At 45.0% G+C, this 23462-nt stretch overlaps 6 protein-coding genes across 6 annotated transcripts; 2 read left to right on the top strand and 4 right to left on the bottom strand.

Moving 5' to 3' along the window:
- Positions 1-216: 216 nt before the first annotated feature.
- I203_104012 (uncharacterized protein) lies at positions 217-5141 on the bottom strand (the record flags this gene model as incomplete). The annotated part of the gene is made up of 17 exons (XM_019149579.1): positions 217-369; positions 438-816; positions 886-1001; positions 1064-1138; positions 1198-1357; positions 1413-1949; positions 2008-2151; positions 2227-2320; positions 2384-2518; positions 2581-2687; positions 2754-2807; positions 2868-3046; positions 3108-3274; positions 3365-3642; positions 3704-3744; positions 3800-3844; positions 3903-5141. 17 exons carry the CDS (start codon positions 5139-5141, stop codon positions 217-219), a joined length of 3903 nt encoding a protein of 1300 aa, XP_019001122.1.
- Positions 5142-7433: 2292 nt separating this feature from the next.
- I203_104011 (uncharacterized protein) lies at positions 7434-9633 on the bottom strand (the record flags this gene model as incomplete). The annotated part of the gene is made up of 9 exons (XM_065517448.1): positions 7434-7678; positions 7767-8069; positions 8122-8488; positions 8556-8719; positions 8783-9229; positions 9296-9313; positions 9377-9412; positions 9473-9521; positions 9589-9633. The coding sequence occupies 9 exons, from the start codon at positions 9631-9633 to the stop codon at positions 7434-7436; spliced, it is 1674 nt and encodes a 557-aa protein (XP_065374266.1).
- Positions 9634-10147: 514 nt separating this feature from the next.
- Positions 10148-12784, bottom strand: I203_104010 (uncharacterized protein; the record flags this gene model as incomplete). Its single annotated transcript, XM_019149577.1, has 12 exons — positions 10148-10381; positions 10471-10508; positions 10608-10763; positions 10872-10991; positions 11069-11230; positions 11339-11581; positions 11660-11724; positions 11794-11889; positions 12003-12018; positions 12084-12133; positions 12199-12347; positions 12437-12784. 12 exons carry the CDS (start codon positions 12782-12784, stop codon positions 10148-10150), a joined length of 1677 nt encoding a protein of 558 aa, XP_019001120.1.
- Positions 12785-14233: 1449 nt separating this feature from the next.
- On the top strand, positions 14234-15869 carry I203_104009 (uncharacterized protein; the record flags this gene model as incomplete). Its single annotated transcript, XM_019149576.1, has 4 exons — positions 14234-14586; positions 14646-14770; positions 14853-15173; positions 15253-15869. The coding sequence occupies 4 exons, from the start codon at positions 14234-14236 to the stop codon at positions 15867-15869; spliced, it is 1416 nt and encodes a 471-aa protein (XP_019001119.1).
- A 577-nt stretch (positions 15870-16446) lies between these two features.
- I203_104008 (uncharacterized protein) lies at positions 16447-18798 on the top strand (the record flags this gene model as incomplete). Its single annotated transcript, XM_019149575.1, has 10 exons — positions 16447-16475; positions 16536-16576; positions 16742-16769; positions 16838-16917; positions 17084-17236; positions 17336-17538; positions 17690-17823; positions 17927-18087; positions 18254-18561; positions 18658-18798. 10 exons carry the CDS (start codon positions 16447-16449, stop codon positions 18796-18798), a joined length of 1278 nt encoding a protein of 425 aa, XP_019001118.1.
- A 488-nt stretch (positions 18799-19286) lies between these two features.
- Positions 19287-22870, bottom strand: I203_104007 (uncharacterized protein; the record flags this gene model as incomplete). The annotated part of the gene is made up of 11 exons (XM_065517447.1): positions 19287-19439; positions 19516-19584; positions 19669-19965; positions 20040-20405; positions 20478-20561; positions 20655-20744; positions 20852-20950; positions 21110-21529; positions 21600-21821; positions 21896-22405; positions 22544-22870. 11 exons carry the CDS (start codon positions 22868-22870, stop codon positions 19287-19289), a joined length of 2637 nt encoding a protein of 878 aa, XP_065374265.1.
- Between the last annotated feature and the right edge of the window lie 592 nt (positions 22871-23462).

Here is a 23462-nt window from a genome sequence, read left to right as displayed (position 1 = left end):
GCGTCTCTCATCGCTAGAACAAGGTGCAAATATGCTTCTCATTCATCTCATCAACACATATGATGATATCTTCGTGTATTATACAGGAGACAGCAAAGAACCAAAAGGGTATGACATCAATTTCTCCTTATTCATCGTTGACTTTCCCATTTATCGACCAGATCACTCAACGCTGTTTCTCTTATCCGCCTCCTTCCTCTCTCCGCCTATTGCAGTTTACCAATGAATATTGACATTCGCATTGACATTAGCATTCGTGTTCGCATTGGGATTCGTGTTCGTGTCCGTATTCGTATTGGAGCTGGCACCAAACGAAGAAGAATTCGCTTTATCCTTTTCCAATTTTATTCCAAACATACTTGCCCAGAACTGTTTCGTCACACCCGTCATCAGCGACCCTTAACCTTTGTCCCAGCTTCATACTTGCCGAGACTTACCTGAGGTAGAGCCAATGGTTCAGGCCCATTGAAATCTGCAGTCAACCCACCTCCCATCAAACCATCTACCCCTTGTCCTATTGCAACCCCACTACCGCTCCCGCCGCCATTCGGGTCAACCCTCATATCGTTCCCATGAGTATGATTTGAAGGTCCACTTGGGGGAAGTGAAAATAAAGTGCTACCTCCCGGGACATTAGCAGGGGTAGGTAACGAGACAGGTGGAAAAGCCTGGATTTGTGACAAAGGAGTAGTAAAGCTCGAATCGGAAAACGATTTGGGTGACACCCCGAAAAGGTTAGGTGACATTGAGGAGAGTGTAGATTGGGTAGATACGGTCGTACTGGCTTGAGGTGTATTACGTTGTTGGGTTGCTGCGCTACAATTCCAAAATAACATGGATTAGATCGACCCTTTACGAGACATGGAGGATGCGTAGTCAACTCACGTCACAAGTTTTTCCAATTGGACTAGACCCTCACAAAGATCCGCTTGAACAGGATGGGTCACGTTCCAAGTAGAAAGTCGATCTTCGAAGACTCTGATGACTCCTCGCAGGTCATTCTGGATGATGCAGGGATGAGCATGAGATTAAGTTTCTAGCTGGTATGTTGAGGGGCACTTACCAAGCACTTATTCGCAACCTCAGTTCCCGGCTGCCTTATAGCCAAGAAAGCGCATACTGCACCAGCTTGGAATGCCTGACAAGACCAAGCAAATCAGTATGATGCGATGAATCGGTGTGGAGCATTTCACCCACCCTATAGTGCATAGTCCAGAATGACCAAGCCAAAGTACTTTTCGTTTCAGCCATTGACTTGTATGTCCTCAGGAGCAGATGTGCAGCTTGAAGACAAATGTCGGTCGATTCCGGGTAAGCAGCGGGATCAAGTCGAAGATATGGGCGATGTAGGACCATACTAGGTGGGTATATCATCAGTCAGTTCGCTCACTGCATATTCTGAACATACTCACACGATAGTCCAGGTTTTCATACTCAGTATCAGCGTCTGATTTAATTGTCTTCTATTCCTCGATCCTAAGAGATATTCAGGCGTATCATTCTCTTTGTATTTTACCCCAGGTGGGAGGTGGGAGTACCATTGACCTAGATCGTGCGCGAGTCGTACAGCATCCTGATATGTATGTTGATTGGGGTCCTCTCCCGGACCATAGTGCGACGATTGAGCAGCTGATTGATTATTGTCCTTTGGCGGAGGAGAGAACCATCCGTATATCGTCGATCGACTGAATCGTCTGTCCACAGTGAAAATGCGATCGAGTAGTTCAAATGATGGTATCGTCAACTGATAAAACGCAGCATGGTAGGTCTGTTCAGTGGTCTCGTTGGAAAGTACGTTTGAGGGCGGCAGATATTGCTGAGCACTTCCAGGTAGTTCAGATAGATTTGCATCGGGTCGATCTTGAGGCAGATTCGTCGAATAATAGCTGATCGTACTTGGTCTTCCGAAGAATACACATAACATACACTCAAAACCAGCAATAGACCACCTGTTGGCCATCTCATCAGCTTCGCACCAACGATAAACGGAGACCTTCTCAAACTCACCATAGGCGTCGTCTGCTTTCGGCCTCTCGCATTGAGATTTTGGGATCAAGACTTAGAGGATCTTTATGTAGGCCTAGGGCGATCGCTTGTTTCACCAGAGTACCTCCAGTTGTCCAAGCATCCGCCGCTCTCTCGCTCGCCAACCTAGATCAAAGCATATTAGTCAGCCATGCATACCCTTGTGCCCTCATGCCTCGTCCATTGGTCCATCACGCTTACAAATAAACCATTTGCAAAAGTTGGGCTTGGACGGTCCTCATGCTGGGATTAGCCAGGTAAGCGCAGAGCCTCAATGCTTGGAAAGAAGCCGATACTACACGCAATGAAGCTCATGCGTCAGTGCAAATACCGAATTGATCCAAAGCCGACCACTTACAGTAGAGTTCGCTTTGTAATCTGCTCGACGTAAGATCTTTGGGGTCCTTCGTCGATCGTTGCGCGTGGCCTTGTCTGGCCATTGAGGCGTCTGGATGTCCAAATATCTCTGCTGCCGTAGCTCGAATAACGCATCCTGTGGAAGTCGAAATATCAGTAATTGATATAAGTTGTTGGATCGATGTCAGCAAACCATACCAAGTGCGCAGATGATGAGATGCAAGGCGAGCGACGAAAGGGGAACGTTCATCTTGTCTTTCGTAGACATCGCGAAGAAATCTGTATACTCCACATGTATCGTTGGCCTATAGAAGCAAACGGGGTTAGTGATAGCATCATCATATCGGATCGACAGAAAGACTTGAGCTCACATATGGAAAGGATGGAAGTACACCGCATGTTCCTCCTCCCAAGCTTGCCATAGGCTGCAGCAGAAGCTTTTAGATCAGCTCTTGGTCGCTCCGCTTAGAGATTGAGACACTCACAGCTCGGCCTGTTCGGGATCAGGTAGTAGACCAATGATCTCTGCGCTGAAATTCTCATGACTCCAGATAGTAGTGAAAGGATAAGTCTTTCTCAAATCAGGGAAAACTCCTGTGAAGGCTACATCTTCAGGTATCGATAGCAATTGACCATCTCCCTTGTCTTGCGCAAGTTCTCGAAGCTACAATATGAAATTTCATGAGCAGATGTGCCAGACCGTTTGGCTATCGCATGATACTCACCCTTCTCAACATTGTCTTGCCCGTCAATGCACCCAAGAAAACCTTCCTGCCAGTTTTATCAGATGACATTTCTTCACCTGGCAGCAAGTATGTCTGGTACGGTTCCGATTTGTAATCTGCATTATCATGATGTACCGACGGTCCTGCAGGGTTATCATGCAGCGCCGCTGGATCGATGCTCGATCGTATGCCTCCGGATCGAGAAGGGATAACACTCTGTGGCGCCCATACAGGTGGATTGGGAGTTATACTCCTACTTCCAGCTGCTGCCGCAGAGTTCTCCACGTCTTTAGCTTCATCAATCTTGAATCTTGCGAATCGATCGACAATGACTCTTCGTTTCTTATCTTCGCCGGCACTATCCTCCACGGCTGGAAACGCTAAGGGTGGAAGAGGAGGAGGAAGGGGAGCTGGTGTTGCATTTGCTTGAGCTTGAGAGCGAGTAGGTGCCTTTTGACGTAGTTCACGGACAACCTGTTCAAGTTCTGCGATTCGACGTCGTAGACGCTCTGCCTCGGCCACTTCGGGGTCGTTCCTATGCCAATGACGAAATTAGAGGATGAAGTCTGAGCGAATCAGTAGACAGTGACACTCACATATCTCGAGCTTCGTCGATCTCATAGACGCAAGTTCCGGTCTATGATCAGATCAGTATAAGCTGACCAACAAATTCTGAGAAGACAAAGGCTCACTAGTCCTAGAGCAGTGCACCTTCCACAAGGTCTCTTCCTGTCACACTATTAAGAAATTATCATCAGTTCTTATTGATGGTGTGCAATTGGGTCTATCACCTACCCTTCTTTTGTGGTTATGGCAAGGTACGCAACTTCTTATCGTTCTATTCCTCTTTCTTTTCCTATGATCAAGTTTCTCATCCGTTTCTTGGCCTTCTTCAACTTCCATATCGCCTCGTATGTTTGACGATTCCCCCTCCCCGGATGTGCCGATATTAGCAATTTGTCCGGAAAAGTCCTTTACAGTCACGGGCGGTTGACCGTCGACTATGATCTTCTTCGCACTGGGACCCGATGTTGGTCGGTTAAGCTCATCGTCATCTATACTGTTGACCGAGGTGTTGGTATTGGGCGGCACGCTCGCGCTCGCACTGCCACTCGCGGGATTTATGCTCTCGTCATCGTCTGTTGTCCTTGAACCAAAGGTACTTGCCCTAGAGCGCTTACGTCTCGATGCCGATCCCGGTGTCGAAGAGGCAATGGATGATTGAGGGTGAGGTGGAACAGACGACATAGGTTGCCATGTCCTTATTCCCAGTGATGACGGAGTCGCCTGTACGGGGGAAGTTTGAACGAGACCCGTGAGGGAATGAACATATTGTTGCAATCCGTTATTGCCATCGTTGGAACCTCCAGGAATTTCACTCAATAACGTTGAGTTCCCATGACTTGATTCAGCGCCGCTGATCACGGGTCGATTCGAGAAAAGAGGATTGAAAGTATCCTTGTTGATCATATCAGGCATAGATTCTCTTCTTCTAGACAGTCCACCATATTGCCAAGGTTGTATCCCCTCATGTCCACCAGTCAAAGGCGAATGGTACGAATGAAGTGGATAAACATCCCGGTGCGGTGTGATGGGTGACGAGAGCTGTTGCATCGCTTCTGGATAACCATGTGGGGAAGATCGGAAATGAGGTGTTTTGAAAGAAGAAGAAAAGGAATGTGCATGTGGTAATGTACGGGACTGTAATGATTCGAGATGATGTTGGATTCCGGTAGAACTCGCAGTAGATGTAGTTGAGAGAGGAGGAGCAAAAGCTGAGAAGTGTTGATATTGTTGAGGTAACGTAGCTTGATTACTTTGAGGGAAATTTCTATGTTCACCCAAATTACTATTACCGCTGCTACTGTTGTTATTGCTCATGTTATTACCATTGCCATCACCACCTTGACCCCTTCCTCCATACCTATCACCTCCTCCTGCCTCATCTCCTATATTATTGTGATAGTTCTGTCGCGATACAGCTGGTCCTCGTTGATCGGGAGGTATGATGTTCGAGTAAGGTGAATTGTCCATCGGAGGACTACTGTATCTCTGATCTACCTAATCTGATCCAAAATCCCTTGTTATCTCCGTCACCTTTTCTTATTAGGTGATCTCAGACCTGTGATCGATTTCACGATGACAACGACTTGAGATCATGTGCATACCACTCTTTACCTCTCGTCTTCGCTCGTTGGCTTGCGATTATCTTTTTCTTTCTCAAATACTATAGAGAGTTGATCGCCAGAAGTACGGGTATATAAGAGAAGTTTGATTGATTGAACGATCTCCTGCCGTTGATCTGAAGGAGATTTGAAGATAGAAAGAGAATAGCGAAAGAGGAAAGTAAGAACAGAGAAACGCACAGAGATAGGGTTATGGGATGCTATATGAGCGAATTCCAGTCAACCCAAATCGAGGTGCAAGACGTCGATGACGCTATCGTTGAATGATACCTTGATAGATTACGAATTTGGGAAAGGGATTAAGAAAGGTGAATCAGAAAATCTTGTTGAGTTGGAATGTTATGTGTTCTAGTCTGGTGTCGGATCAATGAAGCTGAGCCATATGTATCGAGTAAGCTTAGATCAACGTTACTCCAGCTGAAATTTGACCACTGTCTTCTCTCTAAACCCTTACTTCCTCCCTGGATCTTCAATGTATGTAGGAGATGAAATACAATCATGAATAAGGTATGTCGATGTTTGACTCACCTGGGATTCGATAGTTGTAGTCTAGATTCAAACTCGATTCCCATTTCATCCTTGATTTAACTTTCTTTCCATCAGTTCATCATCCTTCATCATTCCTCGTTGCGACAGGGTATGCTGACTCACGTCTGGACAACAGTCATACATACTCTTGATGGCGAGTCGTTCTCTTCGATAGCAAGTGAGCCCTCTGCTTCTTGATTCGCCTGTTGTGAGTTTATTTACTTCCGTATGTGAGGTATCCTTTCCGTACGGATACACTGTAAGCTCGGATCTCCCTGTTTGCTGTCGGTGGCAATGCTGGAATGTGGATGTGAACCCAGCGATGAAGTGGGGATGCATCTCGATGACGATGGAAAAGATTTCACAAGTGGTAGTATGTACCGCTGTCCCAAGGAGCATGTAAGCATCTTACGAGTACTGCATCATCTCTTCTCATGTGAGCAATCTATCCACTCCCTGTACGTACCTTGTTGTTGCCCTCTGGCCTCTGTGCCTGTAAGAAGACAAGGTTGACAATTCCTCAGGGTTGAAGAGAGGGGGGGCAGGAGGTGAGGGGGATCTTGCAGGTGCTGTAAAAAGCTAATCGGGAGGTATGATGACGAGAGATTTTCGTGATTCCATGGGAATCAATTAAGCTATTCTATCAAGCGATACGTTTATGCATGCAAAATGTCCCAGAGCTGAGACGAGTACGGGACCATACCAATGATGAATCTGCATCTCACGACTTCAGCACGATCTGCACATGTATTCCCTGCCAATTCTGCTGCTTCCGAACAATGGCAGATAGCGCAGCTCCTGAACACTGAGAAGGATAACCCCATTTTCCCTAACACTATGAAACTTTGTGATTCAGATTACGGTATATAGGTAGGGGTCGGTCAGTCACCTGCTGTTCTCTGTATTCACAGAACAGAATCTCGGACTACCAGAGAATTCATCAGACAGAAGCGAAATCTCTCTATGCCTCGCTCACTGGAGGACAAAGCGATTCGCAGCTGCTCCCAAACGAAATCTCTGCTTGTCTCGAACATCAGGAAATGCCAAAAAAGAGAAAACTTCCAGTCCCAGTCTTTCGGTTCCAACGCAAAAGCATGTGATCAGAAATCTAGCGAGAGATTTTCGTCATTTGTTTATCCTAACAAATAGTGGAAGCGAATTGCAGTCAGGCATGGCTTTGGTTCAGATTGAGGGGCTTCCTGACAAATAGCTCTTCAGACCGCATGGAAGCAGAATACGAGATTTATGCTTAGCGAAGAATCGTAAACGAAATTACTCTTACTCATCAAGACCCTCACTTGCTATGACGCAAGACCCTTGTCCCATCAGCATTCTACAATCCAACGCCTGAAATCTGTTTTCATCTGCTGCTGCAAATTAGATGAGACAGCATTTTAGTAGATCCTTGAGATGCGAGCGGACACGAAGTCTCCCGTCTGGATTCAAGGCATAATTCCTACAAAAGTAAATCTCAAATGCATTTCATGTTGACTCTAAATGCTACGTCCCACATCCACGGTCAAATCTACACGTACCCTTCCCGTCAACAAACATAAATCGGTATATCTACAACACCTGCGGCCCATCCCCCGATTCTTTCCAGACCCTAGACTTAATAAGTAACTTCCAACTCCTTTTCCGAAGGTTTGAACTCTCCCGCATTCGCATCCAATTTCTTCTCATTACCTCCTGCAAACTTTTTGCTCATATTCATCCCACCGCCAATCCCACCCCCGCTAGTTGCCGTTATTGTTCCATTGAATGTACCTGACGTCGATCGGGTTGAAGCTGAAGTATATGGCTTCTTACCGAATTTCGGTGTTGGACGAGAAGCTGGATGAGAGAATTTGCAATCGGCTGGTGATACAGAAAAACAATCAGCTTTATTGTGCCAAAAGAACCAAAAGCACGTCTAAAGCGTATAAAGAAATAAGGACAAACTTACGCCTTGTACATCTCTCTCCATATCTACAAGAGACCTCTTTCTTCGTATCATCCAAAGCACCATCCATCAAGCCTTTATGCGACATGACCACCTCGACATCCCCATCCCCATCGTTGTCCTCGTTGTCTGAACTTGCGGCCGGTACAGGTACAGGTGCAGTTTTGGGTTTGGGTGCCGCCTTGGCAGCTGTAAGTGCAGGAGGTGGTATAGAATTACCATTCTCATCTTCGTGTCTGAATGGACATGACGGGTTGGTGCAATTTTGATATTTACACAACAATCGGCTGGGTCCCGCGGAATCTCCTATATGTATTGTATGAGTTATGTCCAGGCAAGCAGGAGCCAGTAAACTCACCTAAAGTCGCTGCTGGACTGACATGACTCTTGATACATTCCGCATCTTTACACTCCTTTCTATTCTCACATGGCTCTTCACTCAAAACCATCCCCGTCTTCTCATCTGCTACAGGACTAGGATGACTGTATGGACACCTTGAATTGCTACACCCAATGGAATATCGACACAAAGCTGTAGACGACGGCCTGTCGGGAACGGGTCCAGGGGTCGCAGCCGATTTAGGTGGAATACCAGATACCGAGTGTGCACCTAATTTCGTACCGTGTGGTACTTTTACTGAAGGTGGACGAGAAGGTTTGGCGGAAGTTGCGGGTGCTTGTTGCTGTTGTTGAAATTGTAATTGCTGTTGTTGTTGCTGTCTCTCCTGGAATGATAGATCTGACGTCAGTTTCCAGAAAAACGAAAAGATCAAGGCTATCTTCCGTACTCACTTGCATCATCGTCGCTACCATATTGTTCATCTGAGCCATACTAGCTTGCATCATCATCATCTGAGCTACCATCTCCTGTTGACCTTGAGGCATGAATTGACCGAAGTTAGGCTGAGCAAAACCAGGTTGTTGTTGATTTTGCTGTTGAAAGTTGGGTCGGAAGCCTACATCCGCACAGCACTCCTTGATCAACGTTGATTCAGCCTGAGAGCGACAAGTAGACTCACCCATATGATTGCCCATACCCATGTTACCACCTCTTCCGCCCGCCATGCCTCTTATCGGCACACCTCTTCCCCTCTGAGCATTCCCATTACTTATCCTGTCCGCTAGACTTTTACCCTCATTACCCATTCCCCTTGGTCCGGAAGGGGCATTGACCCCAACGTCCGATACCCTCTTTTTGTTCTGCCCATCCTGTATATCCGACGCTTTTCGCTTTTCAAGTTGCGAAGATAAAGGTGCTAAGGCTGTATTGAGCAATCTAGTCCCCGATCCACCTGATCCCCTCGAAGCGGTTACGGGCGATTGTGATGATGGAGCAGGAGCAGGAGCAGGTACAGGTGAAGGAGATGGGGCGGTGATGATGTTTTTGGCGGCTGAGAATAACCAATCTAAGAATGCTGGATCGAAATCGGATCCTACCAGATCATCCATCTCGGTTTGGACTCGTTCTGCGGGTTTCATCGATTAGCTTTTCCGACCGATGCTGATGTCAACTCAGTTTATCGATAACTCACCTCGTGCGCTTCCATTAGCTATATGTCAAAGCTTTGGTCAGCTTCATGGTTGAGAAATCGTTATTGGTTTAGCTGACTTACCAAGCAAGACAGTGATATACTCCGCCATGACGTTATCTACATACGGCGATGCAAACGTGAGTAGGAACCCCAAGATTGATAGTATCACACACATACCTTCAGGCTCAGCCCATTCTCTTCTTTCGAGCTCTCTCTGAATTTCCGACTGAGCAACGAGCATACCATCAGTTCATGACCTCATCTTCCAACAGAGAGAAAAAGAGCTGACTAACCTGAAGTTGAGCAGATTGCTCCGGGTTCAAAGTGATTCCTGACATCCTACTGTTCTTCTAACTCCTCCTTGGGATTTCTGATATGTCGCTAGGTGATCGTAAGACGATATCCTAAGCAAGCAGTACTGCACGAGATGAGATGAGATGAATCAAAGGAAGAAGAACTGACGCGAAATGCAAGACGATGATGATGGAAGTGATTGGGAAATACAGCAGCATCATGTCCCTTAAATGGGTGGCAAATTTGAAATTCATCCCACTTGTACAGTGACTTACCGTTGGATGTGGCACTGACCAACCCCACTGCATCAGGTGTTGCTCCATGCGGGATGCACTCATACATCCACTCTGATTTACCCACAACGCTCAAGTGCTCTCTCGCTGCTGATCCGTCACATACTGTACCAAGTCATTCCATGAGATTCAAGCCATTATTAGTCATTTATCATATCTATATCTATCTATATTCTATCTAATTGTCCTTCGCTCTGATGAGCATCTGATTAAATCTAAGCCTTCTGTTCACAATGGTTCCAAAGTCGCTTTGACCAATCACGAATTATACTCCCAAATCCCCGTCCTTCTCCATGATCCTCTTCCTAGCCAGCTCATGTTCTTCCTGAGGCGTACCAGGAGTCTTATAAAAGACTATAAATTGAATACCCAATACGACGGTCCAGGCAATCATAAAGTACCATGTCCTCGATCCGGACTTGGACCATTGGGGAGGGATCGAGCTTGTGTCTTGTAGACCGGCTTGTACGGCCATGGTTATTGCCCCTCCTACTTGAGCCTACAAGATATCGTACACATGATCAGTGAGATGTCCGCCTCACACAAGCATAATGTCTTTCTTGAGGTATGAGCTTATAGGTCACTCACTAGTACATTCACCCATGCACCCATGACTCCGGCCATTTCTACATCGGAATACATGATCAGCGATCACCCTCATCTCACGATAGAGGATACTTGGAAAAGATAGCAGAATTGATGATCAGAGGAAAGCTATCACTTACCTGGAGGACCATACGTAACAATATTGATACCACTCGCAAAATACGTGATCATAGCACCAAAACTACCGATCACGAAAGCTGGGAAACAGAATCGCCAGTATTTATTACCTGGACCGCCATCTGAGAATACCTGGAGGACCTCAGCTATGACGATTACTACAATAGTCGGACCCAGTATCAGTCTTCATCCCACTTGAATATCCTCACCGATCAAAGATTTATCGAGAAGAGTTGTTGTGGGAAGGGTTACCTTTGATCACTCACGGATCATACCTCCTCCTATGGTCCATCTGGGTTTGGTCAACACCTGCGGTACCGCGTGTGCGAAAGCAGCTGCTATCAGGCAGACTATACCTTGAGGTAACATGGCGACTGCTACGTGGACTATCAGAAACAAACAGGTACCATTAAGTATTTGGAGGTCGACGATGACAACGAGTGTGAGAGACGAGTCGACTCACGTGCAGACCAGCCATATACCTCTTGCCACCAAGTAGAATATTCCAATTGAGATGTAGCCCAAAATGGGAAAGCTATCAATACAGCCAACGAGAGGATGATGACGTTGGTTATTTTCCATATCGAGGATGGTAACACAGCTGTTCTAGGTGGGATACGAGATTCTACAATGACGCAAAATCAAGTGATTCAGCATCCCAAGTATCCGCAATTTGTCGTCATGGTGATCCACTATAGAGGTGATGAGGAAAGAATGCAGATCAATTACTCACCCCAGAAGAAGAATCCTACACCTAGTGGTATAGATATTACCAGCGGAGCGATAAAACTTGCAGAGCTCCAACCATCTATCGGGCCCTGGGTCAAAGCAAGTATAAAGCAGATTAATGCACCCATCATCAATATCACGCCAGGTACGTCCATCCTCCTCCATCTTGGGATGAGATCATGCTTGGTAGAATACGATGAGCCGGTGTAGGGAAGCAGAATGATAGTCGCGATGGTGAAAGTTATACCTATATACAATATCAAGTCAGATCAATAGTCTAGTCATTGTCCCAGATGAAGGGTGAGAGAACCAGTGATACACATACAGATAATTGCGATGAGGCGGAAGAACCATTTATACGACGCTTCCATGCATAACCCAGCTAAGACTCTGCATAAACAATCAAAATCAATATCTCAAGAAGATAGATAGGATTGAATAGGGAATACAATGACTTACAATCCCAGGACATTACCCAGTCCTCCAGCCAAACTCATCAACGCTAATTTCTTCTGTTGTTCTTCCGGTGTCGGGAACATATGAACGGTGAGATGACTAGCGGTGTCGGAACCAGTACCAATATCAACATGAGTCTTTCTTCGCAAAGATAATGTACAGTGAAGTGTTGGAATTATAGAAACTGATTATGATAGATGACAAAGGCTCACAAAGCAGAAGGGATGGCTAAATACGAACAACCAGAACAACATAAGTACAAATTTCACCATGAACGTATCTTCTCAACTCACTCATCGCCCCACAGATACCTCCTAAACCTCTCAAGATCAAGAACCCATATCTCCAATTCAACAGTACATATATCAGCTATATCGATGCTACCCCCAAACCCAAGCGAACACTTACTTGCTAGATGTTACAAACGAAGTGATCAACGAAATTACACCCAATCCCAGAAATCCAGCTTCGAAGACGATTTGAGCAGGGAAGAGGTCGCTCAGTCTTCCGGCAAAGAGGAGGAATGCAGCGAAACATAATGAATAGGAAGTGATGATCTACATGTGAAGTATCTCATCGTTAGCTCCCTCCCCCCCATCAAAAGCAACACAAAGGAGAACCAGAATCAATCAGTCGCATGACTCACCCAGACCACCTGAGATATACCCAATTTGATATCCAAACTGATTTGAGCGACAGCAACAGCTACGCCAGAAACATTACAGATGTCCACAAATGTAGCTATGCTGAAAATGAACAATAGGAAGTTTTTACGAGATTGAGATAATTGAGCGAGAGGATGTTTGGAATGTTCTTTTTCTGGTTCCGTCTCTTTCTCTTGTGTGTTCTCATTTTCTGTGGTCAGATCTCGAACAGGGAGCGATTCCTTAAAAGGTGTTCCGGTTTCTGGACTGGCAGATATCGTACTGGGTTGAGCGTCCATAGGGTCCATGGTAATCGACTGGACCGTGCTATTTTCTATCGTCGATGACATTGTGCGGTTATCACCTATATCATATGTATACACATGGTGCGAGAAAAGAAAGTTGAGTCTTTCGCAGAAGAGCTTGATATACTACCCCATTTATAACAATCTGTTTATCTTGTTGTCAGACTTTAGCTCATTCGGTCCGAGTAAGTGTTCTGATGAATTGGCCAAAGTCCGTAGCCCGTAGTGGCCATATCCCGAACGTTATGCTCTACGAGTAATAGTAGTCGTATGTATGCACATCTAACTATGAAGAGGTTATCAGCAAAGAGAGCCATTACTTTTCGGTCACCGACTATCACTTCAGCTGCTCACGAAGAGAGAAAGAGGATTGTATCCGTACTTCATTCAGTATTCGGACATTGACCTAGCCTTCGGTCACCGCGGCTAGGTCACCGCAAGTGTCAAAGCGAGTCCTTCCGACCGACTGAACGACTCGACAATAACCAGAGAGCATCATTTAGCTAGCTCCCGTTGAATTTGCGTGGCATCGTTGCAGTCAAATACTCGAGTCATCATCTACGCGTAGCGTAAGAATGAGCAAAAACAAGTCAAGTGATGATGCAACATCAAACGTCATCATCTCAAGTTATGTACTGCCTTACGCCTCGCAGGAGTAAACAACCGCCGGTAATTCACCTTTGGCCCCATGACTCCGGATCCGCGTTTGCGGGGTATCTCATGATTCATTCAGTTGGACGGATTGAACGTTTTTCTCACACAAACACAACGAAAGATACGAGAACACTCAAGAACAAGACCATGTAATATTCTATCGACATGGATCTAAGATTTCGATCTCAATTGACCAACGGACGGACCTTGTAATGATATCACATCGGTCTATCGGTAGTCCTTTAACTCCAGATTAAACCCGAAAGAGATACTCGCAACCACGAACATCTTTGGGGAGTGAGGGAAGATTACAAGACCGAAGAAGGGATTGATTGATAGATATATACACCTGGATCAAAGGAAGGGGTTCAGACATCGTTTCATTCTCGCGAATATCGTCATAGCCGCAATTAACCCCATCATCCCAACAGATCAAACAGCGCATAGCCGCATTCCTAAGGACCCCATCCCGTCAATCATCAATCATCAATTCGTTCAAAGGGTGAAACTTGGAGACAGAGATCAAAGCGAGTACAAAGGAAGAAGAATTTACCTGGAATAGGAAAGAACAATCATAGCAAATATATAACAACGTCATTCTCACCCATACTGTATCTCAAAATTGTACACTAGTCGAATAAAGGGAAAGAAGACAACCTACTCTCACTGGGACGGAACTTGGAGAAGCTTGACTCGAGTTCATGTCCTCGCCCGCCAATATATTCAGACAAAACTTCTTACTTACCCACCTCATCCTATTCACCGTTCGAGCTATATAAAAATTAAATCAAAGCAAAGCACAACAATCTAATCTTGTCACACCCCATCAATCAGATCACAATGACCAATCAAACCCCTTTACCCACCTACGCCAAGGTCCTCTCCTTATCCCAATGGATCACCTATTTCCATCCCACAGAGGGTATATTCAGATCCCCTTCTGACCAAGGTGAATCCATCGAACATCTCGATATCGACTTACGATACGTCGAGCATGACTACCACCAGCCCCTCATCACTAAACCAGCTAAAAACAATGACGAGCTGTTGTTGCCCAGCGGTTATAAGGATATCAACTTGCCCAGAGTGGTGGTGTTGACTCTGAGGGGTGGAGAGTATGTCCAAGACGATGAGAGTAGGATGGAATCTCTCGCGGAGGTCTTGATGGCTATCAATCCTGTTGAGGTTCATTGGTAAGTGCTACACTTATCTGAACCAGATGAATGGTGGAGCTGACGATACGAGAATGTAGGGTCAACGCCGCGACTGATCCTTCTGAACAACTCACATTTGCTACTCACCTTGTCCATCCTGCTATTATCGCTGCAGGACAAGTCTGGTCGAGGAATGGGTCTTTGAGGAAGCTCTTCGTTCAGGGTATGTGCTTTTTCCGCTTTCTTCTTCCTTTGTCCTCCTCGATGCTCGTACGAACGTAGCTTATCCTGTGGGTTGGTGTTAGGTGGATTCCCTGTTCCCAACCTCACTGCACCCACGCCATTCTCGTTGACTCCCGCTGCTACCCCCTGTCCATCACCTGGACCCACCCGATCAACCTTCGGTGCATTGACAATGTCTCATTCGAATCCTGCTTCTCCGGCTACATCCAAATTTCCCAGTTCGGGATTACCTGCGCTGAGCACTACCAAGCCCAAACTTGTCGACGAGGAAAGGTTGAAAGCTCGAGCTGAGAGACAACGATTGGCAGAGTACACGTTGAAACCTAGATTCGAGTATGCTTTCGGAGGTTGGACGGTCGACGAGTTGAGATGGAGACTTGATGGTGAGTACTTTCTTGTTATGATTCCTTTTGAGAATAGAGTATAAATTTGTGCTAATTCATATCTTGCTTGGTGGTATAGGTCGATACACCCCGGCATGCAAATTATCAATCATCACTCACATTTTCCGAGCATTCGGTACTTCTTTCCCTTCTTCTTCGAGAAAAGTCGACATCGATTTACCTTCCATGATAATCTTCACCACCGTTCCTCGGGGACTCATCAACGATTTGGTCGAATTACCCTCCAAACTCGAATTGGACGATGAAGTAAAGTTATATCTTCAAGACGTCACCTTCGTGTCTATTGACAAATCTCATTGCCCCGCTGCAAGATTGTTCGATACGGGGATGGAAGTGTCCGAAGATAGGGAGAGACAGAGTCGATGTATCAAATCTGAAATGATACTCCTCCACTCTGGTTCCCGTTTGGAATTCGACTTGGTCTCTTTGGAAGAGTTAAGAGAGGTCAATAAACCGACGTTGCACTTACCTCAACAGGGAGTTTCACCAGCTGTATCGGATAGCTCGATCTTACCTGATGACACGGAGGGTCCGACCGAGGACGAAGGTGAAGAAGCTATCACACCTGAGATGGGATCTAGCCCAATCGTCGATCCGTCTGATAGGTTGGCTACGGAGAATAACAAAGGTGAACCGATCGTTAATCCCTCTTTGAGTAACTCCTTGGTCTTGTAAGTTTGGTGTAGTCATCAAACGAGGATGAAAGCAAGTGGCTGTATATATGTATGATACTTCCATATGATGATTGTAGTTGGTGACGCCCTAAAATGTGGTGATATCTATCGTTTCCGAGTGATCATGATGGAAAGAAGATGGGAATGGGAAGGAGAAGAATATACGTTTCTAAAAGTGCATGTACGATTTATATCACAACCTGTCTTCTTATACTGCATATATATGTATATATATATGTATATATGTGCAGATGAACAGGATCTCAGATACCGTTTAGATAGGTAGGCATCGAAATCGGTGAGGAGATGAGGATCGTCAGATGTGGATGGGGGGGTGGATGAGCCTGATAAAATGTGAAATGCCCAGCAATCGGCTTGACCCTTACTTTCCCCTTTTCGGCCCGTGTTGTCGTCACCGCAGGCATAATCACATCACTCGCACATTACGTTACATGACCACTTCTCACAGCCTCATTCCAACAGCATATCCCTCTTCTGCTCATATCGAATCTATCATAGCAGTAGACACATCTCTTCCATACACGTAGCGTCTATATCAAGAGAGAAAATCCAGCAAGATGAAGGGATTCACCAAAGCTTTACAGCGGTATGTCCTACTGGCATCTGGTATGTCTTGGCATCGCTAACATGGAGCTATGGGATGTAGGACACCACATAATCTGACGAGTAGAATTGGGATGTCTAAGAGTGAGTACTGATTCGTAGGAACAACGTATGGTAGCTCGGAAGGTGGATGGGGTAGAGGGGAATCGAGGTCTTCAACGTAAGAGGAGAGAAAAGCTGTGTTTGAGTTGTAGATGTGGGATGAGAGGAAGGGCTCCAGCTTATGCTTACTGTGTGTTGCTCTGACAGAATCCACCGATGTGGAATTTAATGACTAGTGAGTGATCATATGAACATCATCATTTGTCGAACGAAAGGCTGATGACAGTCGTTCTTAACTCATAGTGAGAGGAAATTCGCAGCTGTAGAAGCTGCTTGTGAGAAGATGTTGAAAGACTCGACTGTTTTCAGAGATTCAGTGTCAAGTGGGTGTTTCCTTTCCCCTTTTGGCCCATCCCGTCCTCCCTCCCTCTCCCCCTCTCCCTCCCCGTCTCGCTCTTCATCCCTCCCAGTACTTGCCTCTCCCTCTTCATCGCAAAGTCTGCCACCTGAGCTAATACAAGGGTTTTCATTTGACTACATATTTCACAGATCTACTCACATCCGGATCATCATTCTCTGCATCACTCGCTACCCTTTTCTCACCGATGGGAGCAGAGTACAACTTAGCCGGTAAACACCCTCAGGCAGAGGTGACAGTAAAGAACATCACGGTTTACCAAGGTATAATGGAGGAAATGAGGGGTGAGTAAATCGTTAATCATACCCTTGCCTTCCAGGATATGCAATATCACAAACGAAAGTAACATATCGACTGATATATCTCTTCGGGAATCTCCATAGAAACACTCTCACCTGAACTTGAGTTGATTGATTCTCGAGTCGTCCAACCATGTAAAGAACTCCATGAGATCTGCAAGAAGATCAGAAAGACCATCGTGAAAAGGGATCATAAGTTGGTAGATTACGACAGACATAACAACTCGTTAAATAAGTTGAGGGAGAAGAAGGAGAAGAGTTTGAGCGATGAGAAGAATCTGTTCAAGGTGGGTCTGTGCATCTCCTTTTTCCATCACATGAGTTATGTGTGCTCTGTCTTGATAGGAGAATCTAAATCTCACATTGGATTAGTCACCTGGTCGGGAACTCTGTTGAATGAACAGAGATGTGCTGACACTCGTTGTATGACTGTATCAGGTCGAACAAGATTTCGAACTCGCTTCAGGGGAATACGAGCATTACAACTCACTTCTCAAGACTGAATTACCCCAGTTCCTCGGATTGGCAACTAAGTTTATTGATCCTTTATTCCATTCTTTCTACTATATGCAGTGAGTAATCTCCGTCAATCTACGCCGAAAACTATCATGATGGAATGCGAGTCGCCCATCGGATGGAACCTCCTGCTAACAGTGTCGAACCGGGTAATTGCAGGCTCAACGTATACTACATTATGCAAGAGAAGCTACAATCTTTCGCTGATGGAAAATACGATTTATCAAGAAAGGACGTAGAGAGTATCTACCTTGAGCAAAGGGGTGATACGGCTGAACAGATCGAGGAGATGGCCATCGTGAAGAGGATCACTTCTACTGGTGAGTATAGGGAACACATGAGCTTAGACGTTCTATCATGAGGTAAAATATAGGACCGGGGACATTGGAGAAGGCTCTCAATTACATCCTTCTCATAATTTACACTACAATAATCTGTATATATCCAATCTTTGATTCCCAGCTAATACATCTTCCATCTTAACAGCCAAAATGCTTCAAGCTCATCGATCCGCTTCCGGTACTTCCACACCCAATCGAGCAGGCTCCATCGCATCTCGAACCACCTCAAACTCGTACCTGGACCGAAAGAATTCATACGGCTCTTCAGCAGCAGCAGGCGAGAAAAGCACTTTCTCGCCACCCTCTAGAACAGTCGCTGCTCCTCCACCATACACTTCGGCTTCTTCGACGACCAGTATCAAGAAGGCACCTCCTCCACCACCTCCTCTGAAACCTAAACCAAGTTTCAATAGGGCTGTGTATGCTACTGCCATATTCGATTTTGAAGCTCAGGTGGGTAATTCGTGCTATCGCCTCATAAAATTCACTTTCCACGGCGACATGAGATGGATAAGGATTGGACTGACATTGGTCGTATGTTACGTCTAGGCCGAAGGTGATTTGTCTTTCAGAGCAGGAGATAGGATTGAAATCATTGAGAAGACTGAGAATCCAGATGAATGGTGGACGGGTAGATTGAATGGCGCGACGGGTGTTTTCCCAGGTACTTATACACAGGTTGATGCGTAGTGCTTGCGACCTGATTATGCAGTATGAAGGAACGCTGGAAGGAAAATAAGGATAAGGATATTAGATTGAAGATTCAAGTTTGATGAGGAAAGAGAAGGAAGATAGATTATTCTGATTGCTTTTTTGATGATGAGAGAGAAGGAAGATAGATAAATCGAAGGTAATTCATTCCTTTATATGCAAGTTGTAATTTTTCCTTTCTTTTAGATCCGAAGCGCGACTCTTCTCTGACTTTGTGCTCATGGTTGTGACTTTACTGACCTAACGTGGATATCACTGATCGCATACAACATTCATCTACTAATTATTGTATGAGACTAGAGAAGAGGGTATCACCAAGATTTCGGAATCAAACATATAACATTGGAAAATGTCCTGAGAAGATTAATGAAATCGTTTAAACAGATCGAAGAATGATAATGTCATTGATAATGATAGGAAATTGTTCTCTCGAGCAAGAATGACAATGTATGATATGATAACCTTTATCAAGTAGATTTAGGTGAAGTCAAGAGATCGATCAAAGATTCTTTCAGTGTTTTACCTCGCTCTCGGATGGTAGAGGTAGATGGATGAGATTGAGGGGATTGAAAGTGAGATTTGATGGAACTTAAAGAGTGGTCCAGGGGATCTAAGTCAGCCTAAAACGGCATCATCACATGCAATACCGTCAGCTTGACGATGCGGTCTGGTTGATTTGAGAGACAGCTGACTCACAAATGGATCTTTGGATTCTTTCCTATTCATCTCGATGGCAGTATCCATCTCGGTCTTCTGATCGTTTACCTACCCCGTGCTTTTGATCAGCTAACATACCATGCTCCTTTGGAAAAATTAAAGATATATGTATCGATGCGTATTATCACCCACGTTCTGAGGAGAAGTACCATCCCCACTCATCTCTGCATATTGCTCTAACCATCTCTTACGAGTTGCATCAGCACCGTCCGAGCCACCCGTCTGCTTCTCCTCTGAGATTTCTGCCTTATCGGGTTGGGCCGAAGTTGAGAAGAGTAATTGTTCCTCTTTCGACATGGGCGTATCTAATTTCTGGGGGATAAGAGGAATAGAGTGGAACGTAAGTGGTTGAGGGGAAACGATAGATTGGATATCCTCAGCATAGCTGGTGGTGGGTGATGTAATTGGTTGAGTGGGCCTAACAACAGACTGAGAAGTGAATCACAATGTTCATGAGCTTTCGCCTCTGAACACCTATGAACAACATGGAACGGGAAGCTTACATGGCTTCCAACCTCTTCTCTTGCATCTTGATATTCCTGTTTCCCATCAGCATCTTCCAGCGCTACTCTCTGGGGCTTATACCTTACTCCATCCCCTTCATCATCCTCAATCACCTCCACCCGCCCCTTCTTTGTAGGTATGGCTGCTTGATCATCCCCCGAGGCAGAGGTTGCGAACGATAAGGAGAATCTCGGTTTATGTCTCTCTGAAGACGTCGATGTAGGATGATGTAACTTTACGTCAACTTCGTTTGGCCCAGCAGAGCGAATTTCTAATTCGCGCAAAGTTGCGAATTGGAGTTTCATCTTTTTGATTTGGTCTCGAAGGGAATTACGTTCGGAACGTAATCTATCAGAGGTCGACCTCTGTGAGGTTGATTTCATCTCAGTCGACCAGTCTGCATCAACACCGTATTGGAACTTTGCCGGTGAACTCACCTCACGATGAAGTTCATCTTTGAGTTTCTTCCTATCTTCCGAATTACCTTTTTCAGATACCTGTCGTTGAGAGAGTTGGGCTTTCTACATCGGGCCCAAAAAGCGAATGAGTATCGTATGAATATCACAGGCTAAACATTGCAATTATCATTCCCAAAATATTTCGAATCAACTTACCTCTTCAATCACTTCATCCAACCTAGCTTGTAATGCCCCTTTCTCCCTTCTCGAGAGATTCAGCTTATCGGATAATTTGGCATTATCATTCTATTTTCACATTTTCACATGTGAAATCAGTATACAGTCCACCATTTCTGTAAATTGGATCTTTTGATCTGATACCTCCATAGATACTGTAGATAGACCTCACTCACCTCTTTACCTTTATATTTACTTATAGCACCTTCTTTCTCCCTATAAGCGTTATTCGTTTTAGCCTTCCAGGTTTCCAACTCGGCAGTTAAGTGGGAAAACTACAGTAGTTTCGCATCAAACCAAGTCAGAATCGAGTTAATTTCGAATACAATCACCCATCAGCATATATACCATATTGTCATTCGCTCTTTTAAGCATTTACGTTTTCAAATTATTGGGGATCTTAGTCTATCTGGTTATCACTGATGATTACTCACATCCAATTCTAATCCTCTATATCTCTTCTCTATCAAATCCCGTTTCTCCCTCTCAATCCTTTCCCTCTCTTCTACCTCTCTCAAAGTACCCTCTAATTCTTTCACTTTATGTTCACTCGCTTGGAGGGATTTCGCACATGCACTTTGGCCCTTTTTGGACGATTGAGTTTCCAATTCCATTTTCCTGTTTTTATCTCTTTCATCTTCCAACGTTCCTTCCAGTACTCGCAATACATCATTTAACGAAGTGTTCTCCTGAGAAAGCTTGCTAAGGTCATTCTCCATCTTCGAAAGTAGCTCTGGGTCAGATCGATGTGATAGTTCAAGCTCATCAATACGGTTATTTAAGGTGTTGATTGTTCGTCTGGCCTCAGAAAGAGATGAATGGAGAGAAGTGTTTTCTTGTCTCAATTGTATAATCTATCAAACAAAAACCAATCAATATCAATCAGTATCACCTTGGTTCAATCGAAGAATGACGGGGATTTACCTGATCATGTTCGATTGAACGATGGTACGCAAAGGCAGTGGGAGGTCTAGGCGGAAGAAGAAAACTTTGTCTTTGGGTTTCTCTTTCTCTTTCTTTTCTACTTTCCTCTAGAAGTCTTTGAACATCTTCAAATTCCCTTTTCTTAGCTTGAAGGGTTCTTTCCAAATCTGTCGTAGTGTCGGATCTAAAATTGAGATTACTATTACTCATCCTATAGGTATCCTATATACAATGTGAGAATTGGCATATCAGCTATACTGACGACTAGATGGATTTACGCAGCTGATTAGATTTACCTCATTTTCACCTGTTCTGGAAGAGGGTAGAATCAAATTGCCACTTGGGAATGGATTATTATGATGTAAGTGAAAATTCGAATTACCGCCTGTAGGTGTTCGGACATTTGTTGGATTAGTAGGATAATCGTAAGTCCTACCTGTACCACTACCAGTAGCACCCGTGGTATACCTTCGGTAAGAAGTACTTGGCATATCCTCATGAAGGTAATTCATCTTGTCTTTCTTCTCCCTTTTGGTATCGTCACTGTTAGGCCTAGAATGAGGAAGCGGAGTACAGGAGTGGGTATGATCACTTTGATCTCGGGCAGATGGGTGGTCTTCACCTATAGGAGTAGTTCTTCGTGTGTCGCGTCCACTCGCCTTGATAGTAGAGGACGGAGGAACGTCGTTGATCCACCGGTTCACCTTTTCGCTGGACGGAGGCGTACGTGTCGATTCGTGCTCTTCTCCCTTCTTCTCTCTCAATTGGGTGTTGTCTCTAGGTCTGTTCGCTGACGATCGCTGTAACTGGAGAATGGGTCAGATCGTAGTAAGCTCCCAAAAGAACAAAGGTCGAAGATACGACAATCACAAGGGATAGACGATATGAAGAAGAGACAAAAGGGAATGAATGGAATTCCTTTTACTGTTATTTTATCAACACACCTTGTTTGACGCACGAGCCTTTTCCTTCTCCTTTTCCTGTTCCTTTCCCTCCCCATCTCTTTCATCTGATTTCTTCATACTCACATCAACGTGACTATAATCATATTTGAGTGGACTCGGAGTACCATCCCGATCTGAAGTAGGTATACTACCCCAGCCGTCATCGTTCCCCCGTGCAGATGATTCAGGCAGCCATTGCGAACCCCCTCTGCTGTGTGAAGGGGTATGGATTGATACTGGTAAAGCAAGTGTATCTAGTTTTCGGACATCTCGAGCTAGGTCGGTGTAGAATCTACGACGGGTACCTTGAGTGGAGGTTATTGGCATGATGTGAGTTATCAGAATATGTAAATATTGTAGTTGGTGAATACTGGGTACGAATGACCACGAAAGTTTTAATCATTTTAGGGGAAAAGAAGAAGAAGAAGGATGAAAAGGAAGGAAAGAAGGTTGAAAATTGCAGCTTGATCTTGATCCCGAAGGTATGTCTATCCTCAGCAAGCACTGATGCGCAGTATCGACTTGCACACTCCGAAAGACAAGCGAAAGACTGTCATCTTTCTCCACTGCACTGACAAAACCAGAGGTCAACCCCTACGATATCTCTCTCTGCTTCGCCACCGATACAGTGGCCGATGCATCTCTGCCACAAAAGCAAAGAATGCAATGGGTTGAAAATGCATAATCCACGTGAAATAAAAGAGGTCATCTCCGCCTGGTGCCCCCTTTCTACCATGACCCTGACACATATCATACATAACCCATCGCAGTGTGTATGTGTCTCACAGGGTGATATGATAGTCATCAACAAGGTCTTCATCATCATTATTCTTCCCATCAACTGCCGATCATCCTACTCTAGATAAGACCCATCCTTTCCTCACTCTTACCATCCAACGCATTGACCTCTATCAGCATA

This window comes from Kwoniella mangroviensis (assembly GCF_000507465.2).
Source record: "Kwoniella mangroviensis CBS 8507 chromosome 1 map unlocalized Ctg01, whole genome shotgun sequence".
Lineage (NCBI taxonomy): Eukaryota > Fungi > Basidiomycota > Tremellomycetes > Tremellales > Cryptococcaceae > Kwoniella > Kwoniella mangrovensis.
The sequence above is the reverse complement of the archived record's forward strand: the minus strand, read 5'-3'. Positions and strand labels throughout refer to the sequence as shown.